The 22,816-nt window shown below is 42.2% G+C and overlaps 1 protein-coding gene across 1 annotated transcript; it reads right to left on the bottom strand.

Annotated features, from left to right (window-relative positions):
- Positions 1–9,331: 9,331 nt before the first annotated feature.
- Positions 9,332–16,288, bottom strand: LOC308248317 (spermatogenesis-associated protein 31D1-like; the record flags this gene model as incomplete). Its single annotated transcript, XM_080668294.1, is given in 5 exon segments — positions 9,332–9,399; positions 9,402–13,005; positions 13,688–13,825; positions 14,819–14,897; positions 16,143–16,288. Coding segments are annotated over 5 exon segments (4,035 nt in total).
- Between the last annotated feature and the right edge of the window lie 6,528 nt (positions 16,289–22,816).

The following is a 22,816-nucleotide window of genomic DNA, read 5'->3' on the forward strand; positions in this document are numbered from 1 at the left end:
TAAATGTGAGAATTCAAGTGCAAAAGATTGGAAGTTTCAAGTCAGCAAAGGCTGGTTTGAAAGCACTTTAAAAGCTGTAGAGATTGGAAAAACGTGAGTGAGATAGGACATATGTTTAGTAGACCTCATCTTTCTGGGAACTATTCAAGATTCTGATTGACCTAGATGAATAAGGGTTAAATCCTGAAAGAAAAAAAATGTGTTTCGTTGGCTAGCTTTATTTCTGATGGGGAGCAGATGTCATATACTATTGGTTAATGTTTTGCTTTTCATGTATGGAAGTAATCCCACAGTTTCTGCCCACTGGTTTTCCAGAGTATCATTTATCAACCATATTAATCACAATTATTTCTGGTACTTCTGAAAATGATAATTCTGGGGAATCAGTTCTACCTTTGGAATCAGATTCTCTGGGGATCGAGTCCAGACATATGAACTTTAAACAGTCTTCATGGGGATTCTTCAAGTTTGAGTACTATTTTCTTAGAATGCTATGGAAATGCTTAATTCCTCTTGCTCAGATAGCTTCTAAAAATTTGAACACAGATCTGCTGAATCCTGCTTCATCATCCTAACCGGCTGAATCTTCACTCTCCCTGGACAAATATCCACAGTCACCCCCACCAACATGAAATGGTTCCATATGCATTTTCTGGAGAAATTTATAGATGTTCACGTATATTAAATAACATGGGAGTAAATAGTGTTTTAGTCCTTGTCTTTCTCCAACTTCAGTTTCTTTATTACATATGTTATTTTCATTTCTTCTATTATTTTTCTCATTTTTGTGAGTGGTTCATATTTTATTTGAAAACTATAATTGGCCCAAATGGACAGTAAGAATGGTAACATTTTATATATTTTATATTTGCAGAAAAACAATATTATATACATTTTATTGAATGTCCTCTCATAAAATGTAGTATGAGTAATGTTCTGGATTCAATTTATAAGGGGATTGAGAGAAAATATTACCATAATCTTTCTTATCTCATAGCTCATTGCATTCTAAGTGTTCACATGCCTTCTGTGAGTTGAGAATTTACAAGTCTGAGTAACTTTAAGAGATTTTCTATTCTTTTTTAAATCCAAATTTATTTATTTATGCACAAGTTCCAGGAAATAGCTATATCTTTTTTTAAATTTATTGGGGTGACACTGGTTAATAAAATTATATATGTTACAGCTGTGCAATTCTACAATACATCATCTGTGTATTGTATTGTGTGTTGACCACCCCAAATTAAGTTTCCTTCCATCACCATTTATCCCCCTTATACCCTTCTTGACCTCCCACCCTTTCCATCTGGTAATCATCATACTTTTGTCTGTGTCTGAGTTTTTTTCTTTTTAATCCCTTCACCTTTTTAACCTAGCCCCCTAAACCCACCTCCCCTCTGACAGCTATGAGTTTGTTCTTTATCTATGAGTCTGTTTCTATTTTGTTTGTTAGTTAATTTTGTTCATTAGATTCCACATATAAATGAAGTCATATGGTACTTGTCTTTCTCTGACTAGCTTATGTCACTTAGCATAAAAGTATCCAGTCCATCTATGCTGTTGCAAAGGGTAAGATTCCTTTATTTTTTTTTCAAATTTTTATTAAGGTATTATATGTGTACATATCTTACCATTACCCCCCCCCCCACCCCACTCCCATACATGCCCTCACCCCCCAATGTTTTGCATCCGTTGGTTACTCTTATATGCATGTATACAAGTCCTTCGGTTGATCTCTTATTTCCCCCACCTCTCCCTAACCTTACCACTGTAATTAGACAGTCTGTTTGATGCTTTACTGCCTCTGTAACTATCTTTTTGTTTATCAGTTTATAATGTTTTTCATTATCCCCAAATGAGTGAGATCATGTGGTATTTTTCTTTCATTGACTGGCTTATTTCACTTAGCATAATGTTCTCTAATTCCATTGAGGTGTCTACAAATGGTAGTAATTCCTTCTTTTTTATGGCAGCATAGTATTCCATTGTGTAGATGTACCATAGTTTTCTGATCCAGTCATCTGCTGACGGGCACCTAGGCTGTTTCCAAATCTTAGCTATTGTAAATTGTGCTGCTATGAACATAGGGGTGCATATATCCTTTCTGATTGGTGTTTCTGGTACCATCTCACACCTGTCAGAATGGCTATCATCAACAAATCAACAAACGACAAGTGTTGGCGAGGATGCGGAGAAAGAGGAACCCTTGTGCACTGCTGGTGGGAATGCAGACTGGTGCAGCCACTGTGGAGAACAGTATGGAGTTTCCTCAAAAAACTGAAAATGGAACTCCCATTTGACCCAGTAATCCCACTTTTAGGAATATATCCTAAGAAACCAGATTCCTTTATTTTTTATGAGCAAGTAGTATTCCATTGTGTAAATGTGCCACAGCTTTTTTATCCACTCATCTACTGATAGACACTTGGGCTGCTTTTAAATCTTGACTAGTGTAAATAATGCTACAATGATGAAAGGGGTGCATATATTCCTTCAAATTAGTGTTTTGGGATGTTGTTTTTTTAAAAAATATAATCACAGAAATGGGATCACTGGGTCAAAAGGCAGTTCCATTTTTAATTTTTTGAGGAAACTCCATACTGCTTTCCACAGTGGCTGCACCAGTCTGCATTCCCACCAACAGTGCACAACTGTTCTCTTTTCTCCACATCCTCGCCAACACTTATTTGTTGATTGATTGATGATAGCCATTCTGACAGGTGTGTGGTGATACCTTCTTGTGGTTTTAAATTGCATCTCTCTGATTAGTGACGTTGAACATCTTTTCATATATCTGTATGTCCTCTTTGGAGAAGTGTCTATTCAGGTTGTTTGCCCCTTTTTTAAAAAAAATTGGATTGTTTGGGTTCTGGTGTTGAAATGTAGAAGTTCTTTATATGTTTGGGAAATCAACCTCTTATCAGATGTATCATTGGCAAATATGTTCTCCCATGCCGTGGGCTCCATTTTCATTTTGTTGATGGTTTCTTTTTCTGTGCTGAAGCTTTTCAGTTAGATGTAGTCCCATTTGTTTCTTTTTTTCCCTTTGTTTCCCTTGCCCTAGGACATATATCAGCTAAAATATTGTTTTGAGAGATGTCTGAAGTTTTAATTACTACCTATGTCTTCTAGGATTTTTATTGTTTCGTGACTTAAAGTATTTCAATCCATTTGGGGTTTATTCTTGTATATGGTGTAAGAAGGTGGTCTAGTTTCTTTTTTTTGCTTGTACCTGTCCAATTTTCCCAGCACCATTTATTGAATAGACTGTCTTTACTCCATCGTATGCTCATGGCTCCTTTGTCAATTATTAATTGACCATAGAGGCATGAGTCTATTACTTGGCTCTCTGTTCTGTTCCATTGATCTATATGTCTGTTTCTATGCCAGTACCAGGCTGTTTTGAGTACAGTGGTTTTGTGGTATAGTCTAATATTCAGTATTGTGATACCTCCAACTTTTTTCTTCTTTCTCAAGACTGCTGAGGCTATTTGGGGTCTTTTTTGGTGCCATATAATGCTTGGAATATTTTTTTCTAGATTTGTGAAATATGCCATTGGTATTTTAAAAGGGATTGTGTTGATTCTATAGATTGCTTTGGGTAGTATAGACATTTTAATGATGTTAATTCTTCCAAATCATGGTCACAGATATTTTTCCTCAGAAGAAAAAAACACACAACCTAATAGAAGAACAAAGTGCCCTGCACAGTTACTAGGAGGATGGGGAGTGTTGTCTTATCTGAGCAAAAACTTTTCCATCATGAGAGTCCCAGCAGTTCTCATCTGCAAGTGGAGATGACCTCAGTTTGAAAAGTGAAATTTTAAAAAAGCATGGGGGAACAGATCAGACTGTACCAACGAACAGAAAGCATGACAGAGCAGGAGATGAGGCCATGGCACACCCATGCACCAATAGCAAACATCTCTAAATTCTTTAGTAATCTTTTTACTGGCAAGATCCCTTTAAGGCTATAAGCCCCTAATAGCCTAGATAGCCCCTAGATTCTCAAATCCAGTCCCCTTCCCCCATACAGTGTCTAGCCCTGCTGGTCCCCCTTTTTTCTGCCAAATTTCTTCTCTCTCCACAACATTTTTAATTCTTTATTTTACATAGCCATTGTGCTAGTCACAACACAGGACCAAACACATTTTGATTAAGGAGTAGGCTTCTTTTTAGCATAATTTCTAATGAGAACAATTGTGATTATATTTAGCAGTACATTTTGGGTTGTGTGTTTTTTGTTGTTTTTGTGTGTTTTTTTACTCACACTGATGTTTACTTCTATGAAACATTAATCATTGTTTTCCAAAATCTACTAACTTTTTACCAAAGTTCCTATGGGCATCTCTATAGTTTTTTAAATAATGTAGCTTTTGATGATGATGTATATGTATTCATTTCCTCTCCCCATCCAGGTAATCCTTGAATAGTTACAACCACTACAGCTTCCCTTTTTAGCTTATAAACTGCTGAAATGAAGCCATTTCCTTACTTTTCTTGCCTGCATTCCCTCCCTGAGTCCGAGGAATCAGGCTTGGCCTCAGTCCTCCATCCTCTCCCTCCCACTGAGGATGTTCACCAGCAATGACAGCTCCATTCTTTGTGTGTCTTCTCCTGCATCCACAGCTTCACCATTGTCTCCATCCAAAAGCAAGGTGCACTTTATCCCCCGCCCCTTTATCCTCCCTTGACTGCTGGAGGTGTCTCTTCAGAAAAATCCCTCCACTTATCTTTTACTTCTGGTATCACTTTCTTATAGCAAGACTGGTCCCGATTGTCCCTAAGGTCCTAGGACTCAGAGTCGTAAAAACATCCTTTAATATCTGAGCAAGATAAACTACACCAACTTTTTTTCCTAAGTGAGAAGGCATTATAACAATGGCACATTGAATATGTTCTTCAAAAAATGGCCTTGTTGCCTTGGCCAGTGTGGCTCAGTTGGTTGAGCATAGTCCCAGGCACCAGAGGTCACTGGTTCAATTCCGGGTCAGGGCACATGCCTGGGTTGTGGGCTTGATCCCCAGCATGGGGTATGCAGAGGTAGTGCATCCATATTTTTCTCTCGATGTTTCTCTCTCTCGTCCCTTCTCCCTTTCTAAAATCAATTTAAAATATTTTAAATAATGGTTTTGTCATAAAAAGGAAAGACTAATAACATGATTCAGAGAGACTAAAGATGCATGACAACTCAATGTAGTGTGAGCTTCTAGACTGAATCCTCTAATGGAGGTTTCAAAAAAAAGGCACAAAGGGCCTTACTTGATAAATTGACAAAAATAGACTATGAATGGGAGATTAAGTTAAAGTTTTATGCCAAATGTTAAATTACTCAATAGCTATACCATATGTAAGAGAATCTTTTTCTTTAAAACTATACAATGAAATATTGAAAGAGGAAGTTCAGGAATGCATGCATATTTTTCATATATGTAATGAAAAAATATATATATAAAGAGAGAGAGAGGTGGTGGGGGAGCAGACAGAAACAGAGACAGGAGAGAAATCACAAATGTGTCAAAATGTTAGTGGGTAAATCTGGATAAAGGGTTTCTGGTTTTACCGTGCGTGCAACTCTTCCACAAGTTTAATTATTTACAAACTAGAGGCCCGGTGCATGAAATTCATGCACTGGGGAGTGAGGTCCCTCAGCCCGGCCTGCACCCTCTTGCAGTCTGGGAACCCTCAGGGGATGTCCGACTGCCATGGAGGCAGAAGCTCCCGCCATCGTGCTTGCCAGCTTTGAGCCTGGCTTCTGGCTGAGTGGCGCTCCCCCTGTGGGAGCGCACTGACCACCAGGGGGCAGCTCTGGCGTTGAGCATCTGCCCCCTGGTGGTCAGTGTGCTTCATAGCAACTAGTTGTTCCACCGTTCAGTCGATTTGCATATTAGCCTTTTATTATATAGGATAAATACATTTTTTAAATGCGCCATTGTTTTCCTGAATTTTACCTGACCTTTGAGATTTCTAGCTTTGATTTCTGTAGCTCCCACCTACCACCACCATACCCAGACCCCAGAAGTGTGCAATGCCAACTTTAAAACAATGATCTGATTCTGTCCCAGGCAAGAAACCTGGCACCCACTGCACATATGAAGCATGCTAACTTTTCAAAAGGATTTTAAAAGTTACTGGAGAAGGTCATGCCCCACCAAAGAATAGAATATTTTAAAAATTATACAGAAAATAAAACAAACAATACAAGAACAAAAATTCAAGATGTTTACTGGATGGAACCCCTCATTTCTTGTCTGGTGCCGCCAGGTCGTTCGTCTCCTGGGCTTTGTCCTGTGGTGGGTTTGCCAGCACTTCCCCTGCTCTGCTAGTCACTTACCCCTCCTCACCTGGATTCCCATCTCCTGGAAATGTGTTGACATCTTTTGTCTTATCCTTTGCCCTATTTGTACTTCGCAAGTACTTACTCTTTTTAAATCCTTGTTTATTTAAATACTAGAGGCCCAATGCACGAAATTCGTGCATGGGTAGGGACCCTAGGCCTGGCCGGTGATCAGGGCCATCTGTGGGGAAACCGGCAGGTGGGGTGATCGAGGGGTCCCCCCACTGGCACCCACCTTGGCTGGTAGCCTGTCGCCACCTGCTGGCTGGCCCCATCCCCTGATCGCTGCCTCAACTGCTACTGGTTGCCTCCCTCTCAGGGGGCAGATGCTCAATGCAGGAGCTGACCCCAACCAGGGACAGCTCCTGTGTTGAGTGTCTGCCTCTTGGTGGTCAGTGAGTGTCATAGTGACCGGTGGTTCTGCTGGTCATTCCACCATTTAGTCAATTTGCATATTAGACTTTTATTACATAGAGTAGTTTACATACCATACCATACAATTCATTTAAAGTGTATAATTTTATGATTTTAGTATTTTCAGATATGTACATCCCTGCAGTCAATTTTAAAACATTTTCATGACTTCAAAAAGAAAACTTATCTTTAGTTATCATCTCTCTCCTCCCCTTTCTTCCCCCACCCCCAGTCTTAAGCAACCACTAATGTATTTTCTATTTCTCTAGTTCTCTCTGTTTTGAACATTTCATATGAATGGAATCACGTGATCATTTGTGACTGGCTTTATTCACTTAGCTTAATGCTTTCAGGGTTCATCCATGTTACAGCATGTATTAATATTTTATTGCCAGAGATATTACATTGCATGGATATACCACATTTTATTTACCATTCATCAGTTGATGGACAGGTGGGCTGTTTCCACCTTTGAGTATTATGGATACTGGATACTACTGCTGTGAGCATTTGTTTACAAGTTTGGTGTGGACATGTGTTTTCATTTCTCATGAGTGTATACTTAGAGGTGGAGTTGCTGGATCATATGGGAAATCTCTGACATTTTGAGGAAGGGCCAGACTATTTGTCAGAGTGGCTGCACCATTTTTCATTCCCGCCGGCTATGTGTGAGGGTTCCACCTTTTCCACATTCTCAGCAAGACTTACCTTTTTGCTTCTAGACATTTTTTTGTGTCTGTTGCTATCTCATGGTGCTTGTGATTTGCATTTTTTTTCTGATGGCTAGTGATATTGAGCATTTTTTCATCTAATATTTTACTTTTAATGACATTTTTGGAAAGAAAGATAAACAAGTGTATCTGATCTGCATTTAGGTCATTTTCATGCATAACAGGAAAAAATTCTTCTAAATACTTGAAAACACATACAGCGTTGTTTTTAAGTGTTTTGTTGAAAAGTCCCCATCTCATGGCTTCTTGCTCCTCTCTGTCCAGCACATCTGTTGAGCAAGTGGAGATGGCTTCAGTATGAGGAAAGTGAGATTTGCCATGGATTTGAGGAGCTTTGTAGAGAGAATAGACAAGGAAATATGGAACTAAGCTCCATATTTTTGTTCACATGTGAGTAAGCATGGGATCATTATTTGTGTAATGAATGATTTCCAGATAGTTCCATGGCACCAGAGAATCCCTTGTGAGATTTACTAGTAATCCAGTAGTGATCAGTTACTTATAGGAAGACATTTCTGGAAAAACACAGAGTTGAAATTTCGCCAGACAGGAAGGATTCAAGGGAACTGGAAGGGGCCCATTGTCGTGGAACTTTTTAAATGTTAGTCACTAGATAGACCGTCAAGTCTACCTTAGTAAGGGAGGAAGCCAAGAGCTTTGTGGATTGACAGTGAGTGAGTGGAAACATGAATGACCTGGAATTAAAAAAAAAAAAAATTAACAGTGGGCATCTATGCTGGAAGGATAGGGGATGAGGCCAAAGGGTAAAAGGTCAGATTATATTATTCCTGAGGCAGAGATGTTCCTGGTAATAAGGTCTGCAGTATGGCAGTGACTGCACTGGAGTGGAAGTAAAGGACCATAGGACCCTAAGATGAGATGGCATAGGAACTAGAAGGCTGTGTTATTGGCTGCTTGTCCATGTGGATGTTAGAGCCCTCCGCTGCCTGCTCACCTCTTCACGTTCCCTGTCTTGGGCTCCATTCCACCTTTAGTTCCTTTTTGGTCTGCATTTTTCTGTGATCTCTAGCTTCAGGCATTGTAAGGCCAATGTCATAACTCTGGACAAGATACTAGTGTGGTAGTGAGAAGGGCTCTGTTTTTTGTTGTTTGCTTTTTCTCTTTACACTCAGGATTCACCAGGCTTACTGGGAAAGCTACCAGAAGTGCTCACGAGGACGCTCATTCCATTTTTGTGTTTCAGCCTGTACAAGTGGATTTGCCTTCCCTCCAGACCACTATAATAAGGGTGGATGTGTGTGCAGATTTGGCAGGAGAAAAACAATATCCCCCCAAACACTCCCATTTAGGGTTCACCCACCTGTGGGATCCTCTGATCACTGACTTCTAAATAATGATTAAGCTACTGTCTCCTCTTCACTGACACCTTCTGAAAAAATATACCCATCCTTGATCTTCAGATGTGGAAGGCCTGTGTTCCCTACTGCTGTAAAGGACATAAAGCATTCCCTGAAGGGGAAGGTGTGGGCTGCTATCCATGTTCATTAAGCTATGAGGTGGGAGACAGAGCCCATCTCCTCAAACCTCATCAGGGAGGAAGTGGGCTTTTGGGGAGGGCACATGATATCTCTTTCTCAACAAGAGCTCCAGGGAATGGTCACTTTTAAAAGCCAAAGGAAGCAATCAGTAGGAGCTGAACTTCCTCCTTTCTTTCCCTAAGCACAAGCCCTGAGAAACCCTAAACCCATGCCCCCAACTCAGGACACAGAGAAGACATCACTATTATTACAGAAACATTTATTAGGCAAGTCAATATTCCCCACGAGGAAGGAATTATTTGGGGGTGGGAAATGTTTCCCCCTAGAAATTCTGGAGAAGCATTGTATGTCTAAATCGTGGAGGCTGATCTCTGAACGCAGTGCCTCCAGCAGTGGTGAGAACAGCAGGAGGCCCCTTGGCAGCTTGAGGCCTGCAGGTGGGGCTTGGATGGGGCACAGTCCCCCTGAGGGGCACAGATTGGGGGTGCTTCTGACGTATTTGCTGGTCCTTTAATGTCACAACGTTTTGGGGGTGTCTGTCCTCATTTCTGGTATGTCTACTACAGGTAGAGCCCTGGCCAGCCAAGATAGCAGCCTGGCGGCCGGACATGGCATTTGTCACGTCATAGGAGGGAGTTCTGCGGTGGAAAGGACGCCCCTGGCCTGGCTCTGCCTGGGTCTGCACTGCTCCCTTCTGCACAGGTTTCCCAGACTGCGCTGCAGAGGGAAGGGGCTCTTGAGGGCAGGTGGTAACTCCTGCATGCTGACGCCCCCGTTTCTCTTCTGGGAACTTCCCAATGTCTGACATGACTCTGTGGACTTGTGCTGTCCCAGTAAAGACAGCTCTGCTTTTAACTGGGCCTCTGCTCTGTGCAGAATACATGGGGCTTCCCTTTTCCTGGGGGATTTCTTGCATTTTGCAGTTTATTCTAGGATGAAGCCGTTTAAAAAAGCTCTTCATTTTACTTAGGAAAAGGCTATTGGGTAGAGCCTGTCCCTTCTGAGATAGGGTCTGGGGAGACTTGCTCCCAAACATCTCCTCTAAAGCTGTGTCCTGAGAAGAAAATCTCTTCCCTCCAGGTTGGGAAATTCTCACTTGTGCGTCTCCTCCACCAAGCTCTTCATATTTGGGGTCTGTAGGCTTTGGCGTAGGGCGCACGGTATCTTTCTTTACAGCTGGTGGGACATTCTGATCCTGGCAGGACCTTAACTTGTGCTTAGGAAGCCATGGTTCCTGCTGCTTCTCCATCCTGACTCTGCTGTCCTCTGAATGGACATGCAGCACCTGGGGAACTTCCATGTCCACACTGGACACACACTTAGCAAGAGTCAGGGAGGCTTTGTAAGTCAAGCTGTCTGAGTCATGGGACATGTCCGTGGAGTGGCCTTGGGCCTGACTATACTTCTTCTCTAACTTCAACTTTAACTCAGCCATTACTTGTGTTTTAAGTTCTGATAAGTCAGGAGCTTGAACTGATAATTTAGATGGTGGGTTTCTAGTAGTCACAGTAGTTTCTCTGTTTATCCTTTGGGAGATTCCTGGCTTGCTGTTTGTCAAGAAGCCTCTAGTTTCGGGTTGAAGAACATTGAGCCCCTCAGCCCTGACTATCTCCCTGGACACGCTAGATATGAAAGCAGGTTCTGATTTTTCCCTGTTTGCACCTTGTCGTATTTCTGCTCTGTCATTAGAATTCACACTGTTATTATTTGTCGTCTGTGGGGTCCCTGCTCGCCTTGTAGGCATCTTTGGGGGTTGAATGTTAGCTATCAGAGAATGTATCTGACTTCTTTTGCCATTGATGGTGTTTGCAACAGACAGTTTGGCCTTCAAAATTCTCTGGATTTCCTCTGAGAGTGTGCGTTGGATATCAGCGGGTTTATGTCCTTTCTTGCCCACAAGTGAGGTGGCAGGGAGAGGAAAATTCAGGTGGTCAGCTGCATTTTCTGTTCCCACTTTGTCCCCAAGAAGGGATTCAGAGCTTTCTCTCAGGGGCATAAAGGCCCCAGATTTGGTGTTTACCTCAGAAATCAGTTTGGTTGAAGAGGAAGAGTTGGAATCAATCAAGGAATGGGATGAAGTATCTTTCGATTTGAAGCGCTCTTTGGATTCAAGGACTTTGGTGGGAAGGCCTGACAACATCCTCATCTGAAACTTGGAAATGTGGAGTTTCTGCATCTGCGGAGTACCATACTCAAACAAGGGAAGCTCCTGGGATGTGTCCAGGCTGTAGTCCCCACCCACTGATGATGGCAAACTTCTTTGCTCTAATTTGGTGTAGGATTTTATAGAAGAAATCTGATTGATAGAATGCTGTAAACTGTGCTCAGTCCCAGGCAGCTGGCTCTCACTGGTTTTCTCAACCTTTTTGCTTACATGTACTTTCTGGACATTTTCCAGTTGTCTCTGAGTAATACTATGCCCTGAAACCATTGAGTTTTTTCTTGACAGACTCATGTCAGAGCCACTTTCCACATCCTTATCTAAAGAGGTCTTTGAATCACTCAACAGATGAACTTTTGGATCATTCTCTTGGCTGTGTCCCTCATCCTTCCCTTTGTCCTCTAGTTGAAACCTTTCTGAGCTCCTCTCATAGAAGCTTCCTGTTCGGCTTAATCCAACATTTGGATTTTCACTGCTCTGGTCCTTATCCACAGAGACCCATGAGAGGCCAGAACTGCTCTTTGACTCAGGTATGCCTGAGCAATTGCTCAGAGGCTTCATCAGTGACAGAGACCCATGGATCCTGCAGGGCTGGCCTTTGTGGTGTTGGATGAGCCTCTCTTTAAGGTGACTCTCAAATTTCTCTTGAAATTCACTGCTGAGAGGAAACTCTACAGGATCGATGGAGATTGCAACATGGGCCTTAGAACTTTGAACCACAGAGGTTAAACCCCACAAACTTTCCTGTTCCTTCTGCAACACATTGCATTCCAGGTGTTCAGTTTCAGATGAGGTGAGACATTCTGATTCATTCTTGGGTCTGTGGAAATACACTTCACAGATCTTATTCTGGGTAATGGGACTGGATGGTAGGATAGGGAGTGGGGATTGAAGGTGGGCCTGGGGTTGGATCTGAGTGAGATGTAAGTGCTGAGACTGAGGCAGGGTTTGAGGCAAAGGTTGAGGTTGGACCACAGGCAAGGGTTGAGGTTGGACCTCAGGCAAGGATGGAGGTAGGAAATAAGGAAGTCCTGGGGATTCTTGGCCTGTGAAGGCATTTGAGATGCTATTGAAGAAGATTGAATAGTCACCGGAGACATGGACAGCAGAGGACAAGGACTCACTGTGTAGAGATGGAAGACCCCAGAAAAGCTGGGCAAGTTTTTGCTTTAAATGGTCCTCCCAGATGTTAGGATATAAGTACTGCTGGGCCGAGTCATGCTCATCAGGGCTGAGAAATAAGAGGTGTCTAGGATCTATAAATTTGGCTGCAGGGTCTGCCCCAAAAGAGATCTTTGTAGAATGCAGGGCAAGAAACCCTTCATGGAAATCGCATTGTGTCAAGGTCGAAGAGAACAACTCTTTGGGTTGGGGTGAGGAATGGTACATTGGCTCTGGAGGCAGAGTTTGACCCGGTGGTGAGGGTGAGAGAAAATTACCCAAGGTGTTCATTGAGTTTAAGGGGAGAACTGAGGGGGGTGGTGGGGAAGGCTCAGGCAGAGGAGTTGGTATGAGTTCTCCTGTAGGGACTCCTGGGAAAGCAGATGACTGACTGAATGATGGCTCTATCAAAGGAGCTGTCACAGGAGCTGTGGAAGCCACAGGGGACACAGATGGAGTAGAATCTTCCAAAGCCTTTGAGAAAAGCTGATTGATTTCCGTACTTGTATTATTACACACTTCACAGGCGGGGTCTGGACATAAAAGTTGACGAAAGCGGGTGGTATCATAATTCTGTCCCAGGGGGCTGCAGGAGACAGGAGGTAAAAAGATGCAGCCAGGACCAGAACAAGGAAAGGAGGGCCTGGTGAGGGTGGGGCCACCTGAAGCCTTCTTCCCCTTCATATTACTCCACATCCATGACTTCATAATGCACTCAATTGCACTCATCCCAAGCATTCACTCACATTCCTGTTCCTATGGCAACTCTTCCCATGACTAGGGAAGGCTCCACTGAATCCCTGGAATTGCACAGAACATGCTAGAGAGAGACCAGGAAAAATGGGGAAAAACTAGTCACCTTTTCAGGAAAGAAATCAGCTCCCTTTCCTCCTTCTTTCTGTGATAATATCTCGAACCTGGGAACCAGAAGAGTGAATTACATGAAATGAAGGTAGACACATAGGCATTACACAGGAGTCCCTTTATGGAGACTATTGGGATAACAGACTCTGAAACCCTCAAGAATTAGTAAATGAAGTCAAATGGTCAATGATAATATGAATAAGGTCCCCATGTGTGTGTTGCTTAATTGATAAAGTACTTTTATACACATTGCATTTGATGCTCAAAATCACTGTGAAGCAGCGGGGCCAATGGTCACAACAAAGAAGAATCTGATCATCCTGAAGTCAAAATACTTTCTCAAAGTCAGGAGACAGACGTTCTGATTCTCAACATCTATTGCGCAATACCCATGGCCCAAGTCCTTCATTGCTTCTTACTCAGGGACAACAGAGCAGGGAATCTGAGCAGTATCTCAGGTTCTGTCTTTCCATGAGCCTCTCCTCTGAGGACTCTGTTTCCTGACAGGGGCTGTATCTACCAACTGACAGAGATCATGGACCTGGTACCTCATGGAAAGGAGAGAGAAAGGATTACCCTTGGGGAGCTCAGGTGGAAAAGGCAGAACCTTACCTTCCCATGTCCCACCTTTCCTTCTCCTCCTGGCTCTTCCCTGACGCTGAGAATAAAAAGGAAAGAATGGGCAATCGGGACTCATTTCTCTCCTCTTCTCCCTAGGAAACTTAGACATATACTATCTAAGAATAATGTCTCTCTGAGCCAACCAAATACATTTTAACTAATAGAACTTTGTGTCCCTTTTACCATTTTTTAAAGCTTTAAACTGTCTTTTTAAAATATATTTTATTGATTTTTTACAGAGAGGAAGGGAAAGAGATAGAGAGTTAGAAACATCGATGAGAGAGAAACATCAATCAGCGGCCTCCTGCACACCCCCTACTGGGGATGTGCCTGCAACCAAGGTACATGCCCTTGACCGGAATCGAACCTGGGACCTTTCAGTCCGCAGGCCGACACTCTATCCACTGAGCCAAACTCGTTAGGGCTAAAATGTTTTTAATTTTTCCTTTTTGAAAATATCAAAGAAGGATTTTGTTTATGGGGTCCACACTTGGTTTTCTCAGAGTTCCTCTGTTCAAGGTCGGCATATAATCTGAGGCCTACAATCCATCTCTCTCCCCTCAGATAGGACCCACTAACTTGATGGTGCTCAGGCTGCAGCCTCTGCTCTCTCTGAGGCTCTCAGAGGCTCAGCACTGCTCTGCTTATCAGCCCAACACAAAGGCTTGGTTAAGTGATGCCTGACAGGGCAGCATGACTCAGGATGAAGTGCTGGTTAACTCTGATGTCCTATAGAGACTCCCAAGTCTCTAAATAACTCAATCTAGAACTAGGGAATCACTGTGTTTGGAGCCAGAAACCTGTCACCACACCCAGATGGTCTGTGAGCTTCATATGGAAGCCTCAGTCCTCCCTGAACCCCTAGCCCTGCCTGGTCTCTTCCCCTAGAAGAGTGATGTTCTGTTCTCTCCTCAGACGTCCCAACTTCGGTGTCTCTCTGACTCAATCAAACTCATTTAGAAATGTGGGAATCGAAATGTCAACAACAATGAAGAACTCTTTTGGGGCTCACTCACTCAGGGTTCCTTACCTTTTGTGTATGTTCATTTTTCCAGAATGTTGGGATTGATGGAATTCCCACAAAGAAAATGAAGAAGAAGAGGAACAAGCTCAACACCAAGATGGAAATTATGTTGAGGTCACTATATAAACATTCTGAGCAGAAGCTCAGATAAAACTCTAGTAGGCTATTCAGAAATAGACTAGGTCCCATTTTCTGAATCGCAAAGCTGCTTGAAGCAACTGAGCTCTGACAGCTCAGACTCCTGACTTTATAGCCAGGCCTGCATCACAGAGCGCTGTGGAGTCACAAAGGGTTTCTGAGAGTGGGGGCAGGTACACCTTCAAGAGGGTGTGTCCACAGCCCCTCCCCACAACCAGCCCAGCACATTCCCTCCAACCTCTGAGGGTGTGTCCACAGCCCCTCCCCACAACCAGCCCAGCACATTCCCTCCAACCTCTTTTGGGCCTCTAGGTCCTTCTGCCCTACTCTCCTGTTTTCCAATCTGCTTTTTAACATTTCATATGTTTACCTTAATGAATGCTCTGCTTGTTTCACCTGTAACCCAGATATTAGCTGGGTCACCCTTTAATGTTTGGAGACCTTGACTTTGATGTCACCATGTCCACTACCTTGCAAGTTTGACATACTCCCTGGAAATTTTGCTTGTGCCCAGACATTTACACTGAGGATCATATACTGCATATCCTCAAATCCAACTTACACAAAGCCAGGTACAGAACTAAAAGGTCTTTTAGACTTCATTAGTTTTGTGAATGTTAAATAGAAATTTTTTGGTTTTTTTTTTTCAGTAAGTTATAAATGAATAATAAAGTTTAAAATATCACCCCCCCCCCCCACAAGGAATACAACTCACATATTTTGCATATATCCAACCCCTAAGTTCTGTTATAAAGCTCTCCACAGGACATTTCAGGCTGCCATGGAGGTGGCCGAGTTGCTGTGTGGCCGAGTGTGATCCCCTTACAACCCCACAACAGCTTCTCAGTTGAGGTACATCCCCACACAGAAGTCCAGTCCCAGATTTCAGTCTGTACTTGGTTATATTGTCTACAAGGAGGAGTTTTGCCAGAATCTCTGCTGAAATAATGTGCTGCTGTTTGAGGAGGCTCATTGGCTGTAAGTCATTAGTTTAGGACTCATATGTTTTCAGTTGCCTAGGGACAATCCTCAGTGCTCTCTCACTCCCATCCCTTTTAATATTCCTGGGCTGAGCCACATGCGTGCAGCTGTTTTCAGGGTCCCCAAAAGGCAACTGGTTCAAATGAAAAGCATGTAGCCTCTCAAGGCTGTCAGCACCCCACTTATTTAGTGGTAGACAGAGCAAGCTTACCTTGTACTCATGGTGAGTCTCACTGAACTCTCACCATCATGGATCCACATAAATTCTATGCCATGGGGCTTCCCAAGTGCTGTTTGTGAGGGGAAGGGCAGGTACTCACATTGCGCGCATCCCCTCTGCTCATGCGCATGCTCCATTGTCTCCATAAACTTCACTTACAAACCCGAGTTTTAAGGTAAAATTATTAAGAATCTTAAAATGGTGGCAGTGCAGCATTAAACCCAGCACTGAGTGCTCCTAAGAGTGTTCCCTGAGTGACAGCACAGGTTGTTGTCCTTGACCTGCTCTGCAGCTTCCTTCCTCGCCTCAGTTTACATTCTGATCTTCCCTCCTTCCTTCCCTCCTTCCCTCCCATCCACACTCTCTAAAAATCAATAGAAAAAGTATCCTTGGGTGAGGATTAACAACAACAACAAAAAACTAACCTAGATCTTTATTGCTTGTGATATGAGAATATGGATAAACTATTTGAGGGTAAGTCTTTAAATATACTTTATGGTATCTTAAATAATCATTTTTGTGGATGACGCATGAATATTTCCATAAATGTTCTTTGCAAGTAAAATAATTTGATATAATCTATTATTCAAATATCCTGATATTCTATATATATTTACCTATATGACTTACCATGAGTTGATGTTATTTTAAAAATTTACTTCCACTTGTATTTCTATTTATTTCCTTTTGCTTAAAGTTTCAATACTGCTATACTATTAATTCTGACTTTATCAATATAAACAGCACTTATACCTGGTTTAAACTTTTTTGCTTTAACTTCACTTTGATAACAATATATGTTTGCTTGAATATAGTTTTTCATCTGTTAATGAAAAACTGTCCTGTATCATTTAAAAAAAAATATATATATATTATTGATTTTTTACAGAGAGGAAGGGAGAGGGTTAGAGAGTTAGAAACATTGATGAGAAACATCTATCAGCTGCCTCCTGCACGCCCCCTACTAGGGAAGTGCCGGCAACCAAGGTACATGCCCTTGACCGAAATGGAGCCTGAGACCTTTCAGTCTGCAGACCTATCCACTGAGCCAAACCAGTTAGGGCAGTCCTGTATCATTTTGAATGTTCCTCTGTATGCAACCAATTTTCAAAATTTGTTTTAAAGCCAATTTTAATTACCCAGACAGTGTCTGAATTTTCTCAACCTAGTAATAATTTATTTTATTACTGTCATTTAAAAATTGCTTATTACTATCTTGCTAGAAAATACTTTATTTGCTTTTATTATAAAGTGTTGGAAGATAAATATTTGGTCTAAATTATCATTAATCTGTAGTAATCTAATAATTAAAACATTAGTTTTTCCTCTACAAATATTTGGTCTAATTAAAATGTCTCATTAAGGAAATATTAGGAATGTAATACTTTTATTATTTTAATTTCATATGACTTTTTAATTGGGTTATAAATCACATCAATTTTTACATAATTAATTTTCATAGTTTTGAATTTTTATGTATTTTATTATAGGAATAATATTCATGAGCTTTAGGTTTTCATACGTAATTTAATTTTTAAAATTTTAATACAGTTTGGTTCAGCATGTCTGGTTCATTTCATTTCCTTCACTGCCAAACCTGAGGGCAGGAACTGCTTCAGTTTCTCCGCCTGCCCTGTGTCTGTGATGACCAAGGTATAGAGTATCTTACTTTTCTTCATCTTGACAGATTTAGTGTCCTTTCTCCTGGCTGTGAGCAGGAAGACATTGATTCCCTCCGTTTTGGGGGGCCTGGCTACTAGGCATGAAGAGTGTGTGGTGGCCAGCACAGCAAGGTTAAAGCAGCGAGGAGGATGGGGGGGGAAGCTAATTTTTTTGGGGGGGTATGATTTATCTATATTTATATTCAGTTCTTACTACTTAATTCAGTTATCCTTACTTGGATAAGAATACATATGCCATTTTAAATAGAATAAATGCTTGGTAGCATATCTGAAATTATCTTTTTAATCTTGGCTGGGTATATAATACTTGTGGCCTGGTCATTTTATCTTATGTCCTGGTAGCATTTCTTTGGTATCGTTTTATTACTGAAGTGAAACTATGGTGTCTTTTCTATTCTGAATGAGTGATTTCAATATGTATTCTTGGAAATTCTTTTTATTTATTTAGAGAGGGAGAAACCTCGGTTTGTTGTTCTATATATTTATGCATTCATTGGTTGATTCTTGTATGTGCCTTGACCAGGGATTGAACCCACAACCTTGATGTATTGGGACAACGATGCTCTAACAAACTAAGCTACTCAGCCAGGGCTCAGTATGTATCCTTAATCTTCAAAATGTAAAATTTCATTACATCGTGTTGGAATTCATTTCTATTCATTTATCTTTCTTCACTAGTGTGATCCCTCTCAGTTTTCAATTTGAAGTGTTTTTCTCGAATTGGGAGTTTTCTTTAGTAGATTTTCATTATTGCTCCCTTTCTAAGCAGAATACCTATTCCTTGTAGATTGGCTCTCCCCTTTATCAATCTGCATTAATATCATCTGCCACTGAATGTGCCCTTTCATTTCATCCCCTTCACATCTTCATTTATTCAGGTTATTTATGCTTTCAACCCAGATTCTTCCTGTTACTGTGATTTCATGTTATTATCCTCTTATTACTTTGGTTTCCTCTTATGTAATATAGGAACTATTTATAATCTTGTTGGTATCTAAATCAGATATTTTCTACCTTTCCTGAAAATCAGCATATTTGGGGGGGAAGTGTTTTCTTCTTAGCACGTGGGTCTGCTTCTTTTGCATGTTGATTTTTGAACACAAAGCATTCTATTCTAACTGGTTTTTTTTTCCAAATTTTTATTAAGGTATTATATGTGTACATATCTTACCATTGCCCCCCCCCCACCCCACTCCCATACATGTTTGAGGAAGACTGTTTTTGAGGATTTACATCAGTGTCCTCATAAATGGCCTGACTATTGTCTCCTACACCTGGAGCTGGACTGTTACGGGGCAAGCCTCACAGAGGTCCTGCATAGCAGGTTTTCAGCAACTTCCGGGGCCTGCTTCCAGATGTTAAGTTCTCCAGAGTTACCAAGGACACCCCACGTCCTCAGTAGTCCAGTGACTTATTTCAGCGGTTACTGGACTCTAATGTTCTCAACAGTGAAAAATAAGGCTACTTGAAAGAAATTTTTGGGTTTTTGTTTGTTTTTTTTTTGTTTGTTTGTTTTTTAGTTTTAAAATGTTTTTATGTTACGAATGAAGAGTTATATTCTGCTTAAAAACCCAGGAGTCATTTTTTCAAGATACAAACAAAAGGTAGTAAAGACACATGAAAAGAGACCACCAGGAGGCTCAAAGATAACTCACAACTTCTTCTTAAAACAGTATTAAAAACTATGGCCAATATGCATGCCCATACATACAAAAATTCTAGGATAATGAAAAGAGCAAAATTCAGAGAATTTCCTGACTGTTTGCTCAGAGTTTCCTTTGTCTTCCATAGTCTTTATGTTTCAAATGCTCCAAGGAAAAATCTGATGCAAACATTTCAAGGAATTATAGACTTCACCATTAAATCAATTATTCACAGGCAGAGTTTCAAGTTATATTTGATTGTTCTTTCCAGCACTGAGAGCTAGAATAACAACTCATGTTTCTGGACTCACATGTTCAAGACCTAGATAGCATCTGCTCCTATTATGCACACCTACTAAGCACAGGTTTCTCTCCTGACCTCCAGAACAACCAAAGAAACACGTGGAGGAATTCTTTAGCTCTGCTCCTTGCCTAGCTTTGTTTACAGTTCTGGGGCTGGCGGACCCGCACAGTTGGTGATAATAGCTGTGAAGGAGTCCTGTTTGTCATGACAATTCTCCTTGTAATTGTCACTCAGACTTTGGGGAGGGCATCTACCATTTGGTGCTGATAGTGCTTCCAGAGGCTCTGCGGGGCTTGCCAACAATCATTGAGACAATAAAGTGCCACTCACAGAACAGGGACAAAAAACCCTTTTGGGGTTTTCATGGGATAGCCACCTCTTTCTTTATTGGTCTTGCTCTAACACCTGATGAGTGGCCCAGGATCCTAATCCTTTTCTGTCACTATGGATCTGCATCCCAAACAAAAAGGCCTGTATTGGGATGGAATGAATGATGCCTTTCTCTTCCTAAAGCTCCAGTCCTGACAGCTTTATAGCAAGTCCAGTAGAGCCTAAAATTCTAGCTAACTGAGGGGTCATTCTGATAGTCCTGGAGGCTCATCTTCCTCAGGTCTCCCACTTAGAAATGTTTATGCCTGGTTCTGTAGAATGGGAGGTGAGAGGATTTTTTTCCATGGCCTCACAGTTTCTGCAGAATGTCCCGGTGTGGGCAGGGAGAGAAGAGAGATATATATATATTGAGATAAATATGTGAAAGAGCTTTATATATATATACTAGAGGCCCAGTGCATGAAATTCATGCACTGGGGGTGGGGGGGCTGTCCCTCAGCCCAACCTGCACCCTCTCCGATCTGGGACCCCTTGGGGGATGTCCGACTGCCTGTTTAGGCCCAATCCCTGTGCAAGGCAGTCAGACATCCTTTCACAATCCAGGACTGCTGACTCCCAACTGATCACCTGCCTGCCTGATTGCCCCTAACCACTTCTGCCTGCCAGCCTGATCACCCCCTAACCACTCCCCTGCCAGCCTGATTGACGCCTAACTGTTCCCCTGCCAGCCCGATCGTCCCCAACTGCCTTCCCCTGACAGCCTGGTCACCCCCAAATGCCCTCCCCTGCATATTCCCTCTTTATTAGATAGGGTTTTTTCTTTAACATATTGGACAGTGTACCTGCCGTGGTCTTGACAAACCAGTAAAAATGTAAACCCAAGCTAAAAGTGTCATAAAATAAACTCCTTAAATAGGAATTTCATGAGACCCTGGAAAGGTGATACCATGTGTTTGCTTCCTCCTTTTTTCCTTCTCTTTCTTTTTCTTGATGCTTCATCTTTTGTCCTTTCTTTTCTCCTTTTATTCCTTTTCTGTCCACTCTTTCTCTTAACTTTTCCATTGATAGAATCGTCAGTACTTGAATCTGTCTTGCTTCCAGAAGACAAAGAAGAGGGAAACACACCGTCATCTGAAGAAAAAGATGATCTGTGTTGGGATCGGTGGTGTTTCTGGTTTTGCTTTTCCCGGTTTGTCAGTTCTGCCGGCCCCAGCATCTTCAGGACTTGTGCATGGGCACTTCTTATTCATGTCTACAAAACCTCCCTGCCTTGGTGAAAACTGTAGGGGAAAAGACCTTCCTGGGTGGGCTCAAGCCCTGCCCAAGGTGCTGAGGAACCAGGGTGGGGAGCATCCACCACCGCCCTTGCAGAGCCAACCTCCGGACCTCAGGGTACTCTCCAGTAATGTAACTGCAATGTCCCCGTTTGCCTTCAGAAATTAGTTGTAAGTTGCTTCTGATGTGAAACCCTACCTCAGACATTTCCTTTGCGGTTTCTAAAGATTTTAAACAAAACCCATTTACCTCCCTAACCTGGTCAGAAGTTTCTACCCGATGGGAGAGGTTTGCTGGGCAGCATTGCCCAGATACCTCCCTCCCCCCATGTCCAATCACTGGGCTGGGGGCAAGGGAAGTTCCAAGGCTAGAGGTGTGTGTGGGGGGGATCACTCCATGGGGGCACAGGCCCTTTGGAGGCTGACACCCCAGGCTGCCACTGGGAGGGGATTGCTCTGGAGGGCGCAGCTGCCTCCCAGGCCTACACCCCCCAGCTGTGGCTGGGAGCTGATCACTGGGGGTGGGGGGGGAGCGCACAGGCGCCTCCCAGGCTGACAGCCCAGGCCGCGGCTGGGAGCTGATAACGCCTGGGGGCGCGGGCGCCTCCCAGGCCGACGGCCCGGACTGCACACTGCCGGCTCTCAGAGGCAGCCCTCTCTGGGACTGAGAGGACTGGGCATTGCCATCTTGTGTCTATGGGCGCCTCCATTTTTGTCGTGGAGTGATGGTTAATTTGCATATTACTCTTTTATTAGATAGGAGATATATATATATATATATATATATATATATATATAGAGAGAGAGAGAGAGAGAGAGAGAGAGAGAGACAGAGAGACAGAGAGACAGAGAGAGACATTGATGTGAAAGAGACACATTCATTGGTTGCCTCCTCACACTCCTTGACAGGGCCCTGGGATCAAACCTGCAACCCAGGGACATGTCCTTTGGTTCACTGACCGACGTGCTAATCACTGAGAAACTGTCCAGGGCTGGAGGTTGCATTTAAGTTGGGGATTTTGGTTCAGCTCTTGTGTCTCTGATATTGAAATGAGAGATATAACCAAAAGCACCAAATCATTCCTTAAATAATTATTTCTCAAAGTATAAGCAGAAAAGAGTATGAGATATGTCTTTTCTATTAACCTATAATTTAGGGCAATCAAATAACTGAACCCTCAAGATCAGAGAGAGTATGGGAGAATTAAATTAGCACAATTTGGAAGAAGTTACAGGCTCCATATTGATTCTACTGACACTCGGTAATTATTTCATCTTGGATAACTTGTTTTGGTTCAGTTTCCCCATCTGTATGCAGTGGGATTATCCCTATGCTTCCTATCCCATGGGGTTGTCATAATGGTCAAATGAGATGAATATGTGAAAGAGCTTGATAAACCCTAAAGCACTGCCCAGTTTAAGTGTGACCCTG

Source organism: Plecotus auritus (genome assembly GCF_963455305.1).
Source record: "Plecotus auritus genome assembly, chromosome: 5".
Lineage (NCBI taxonomy): Eukaryota > Metazoa > Chordata > Mammalia > Chiroptera > Vespertilionidae > Plecotus > Plecotus auritus.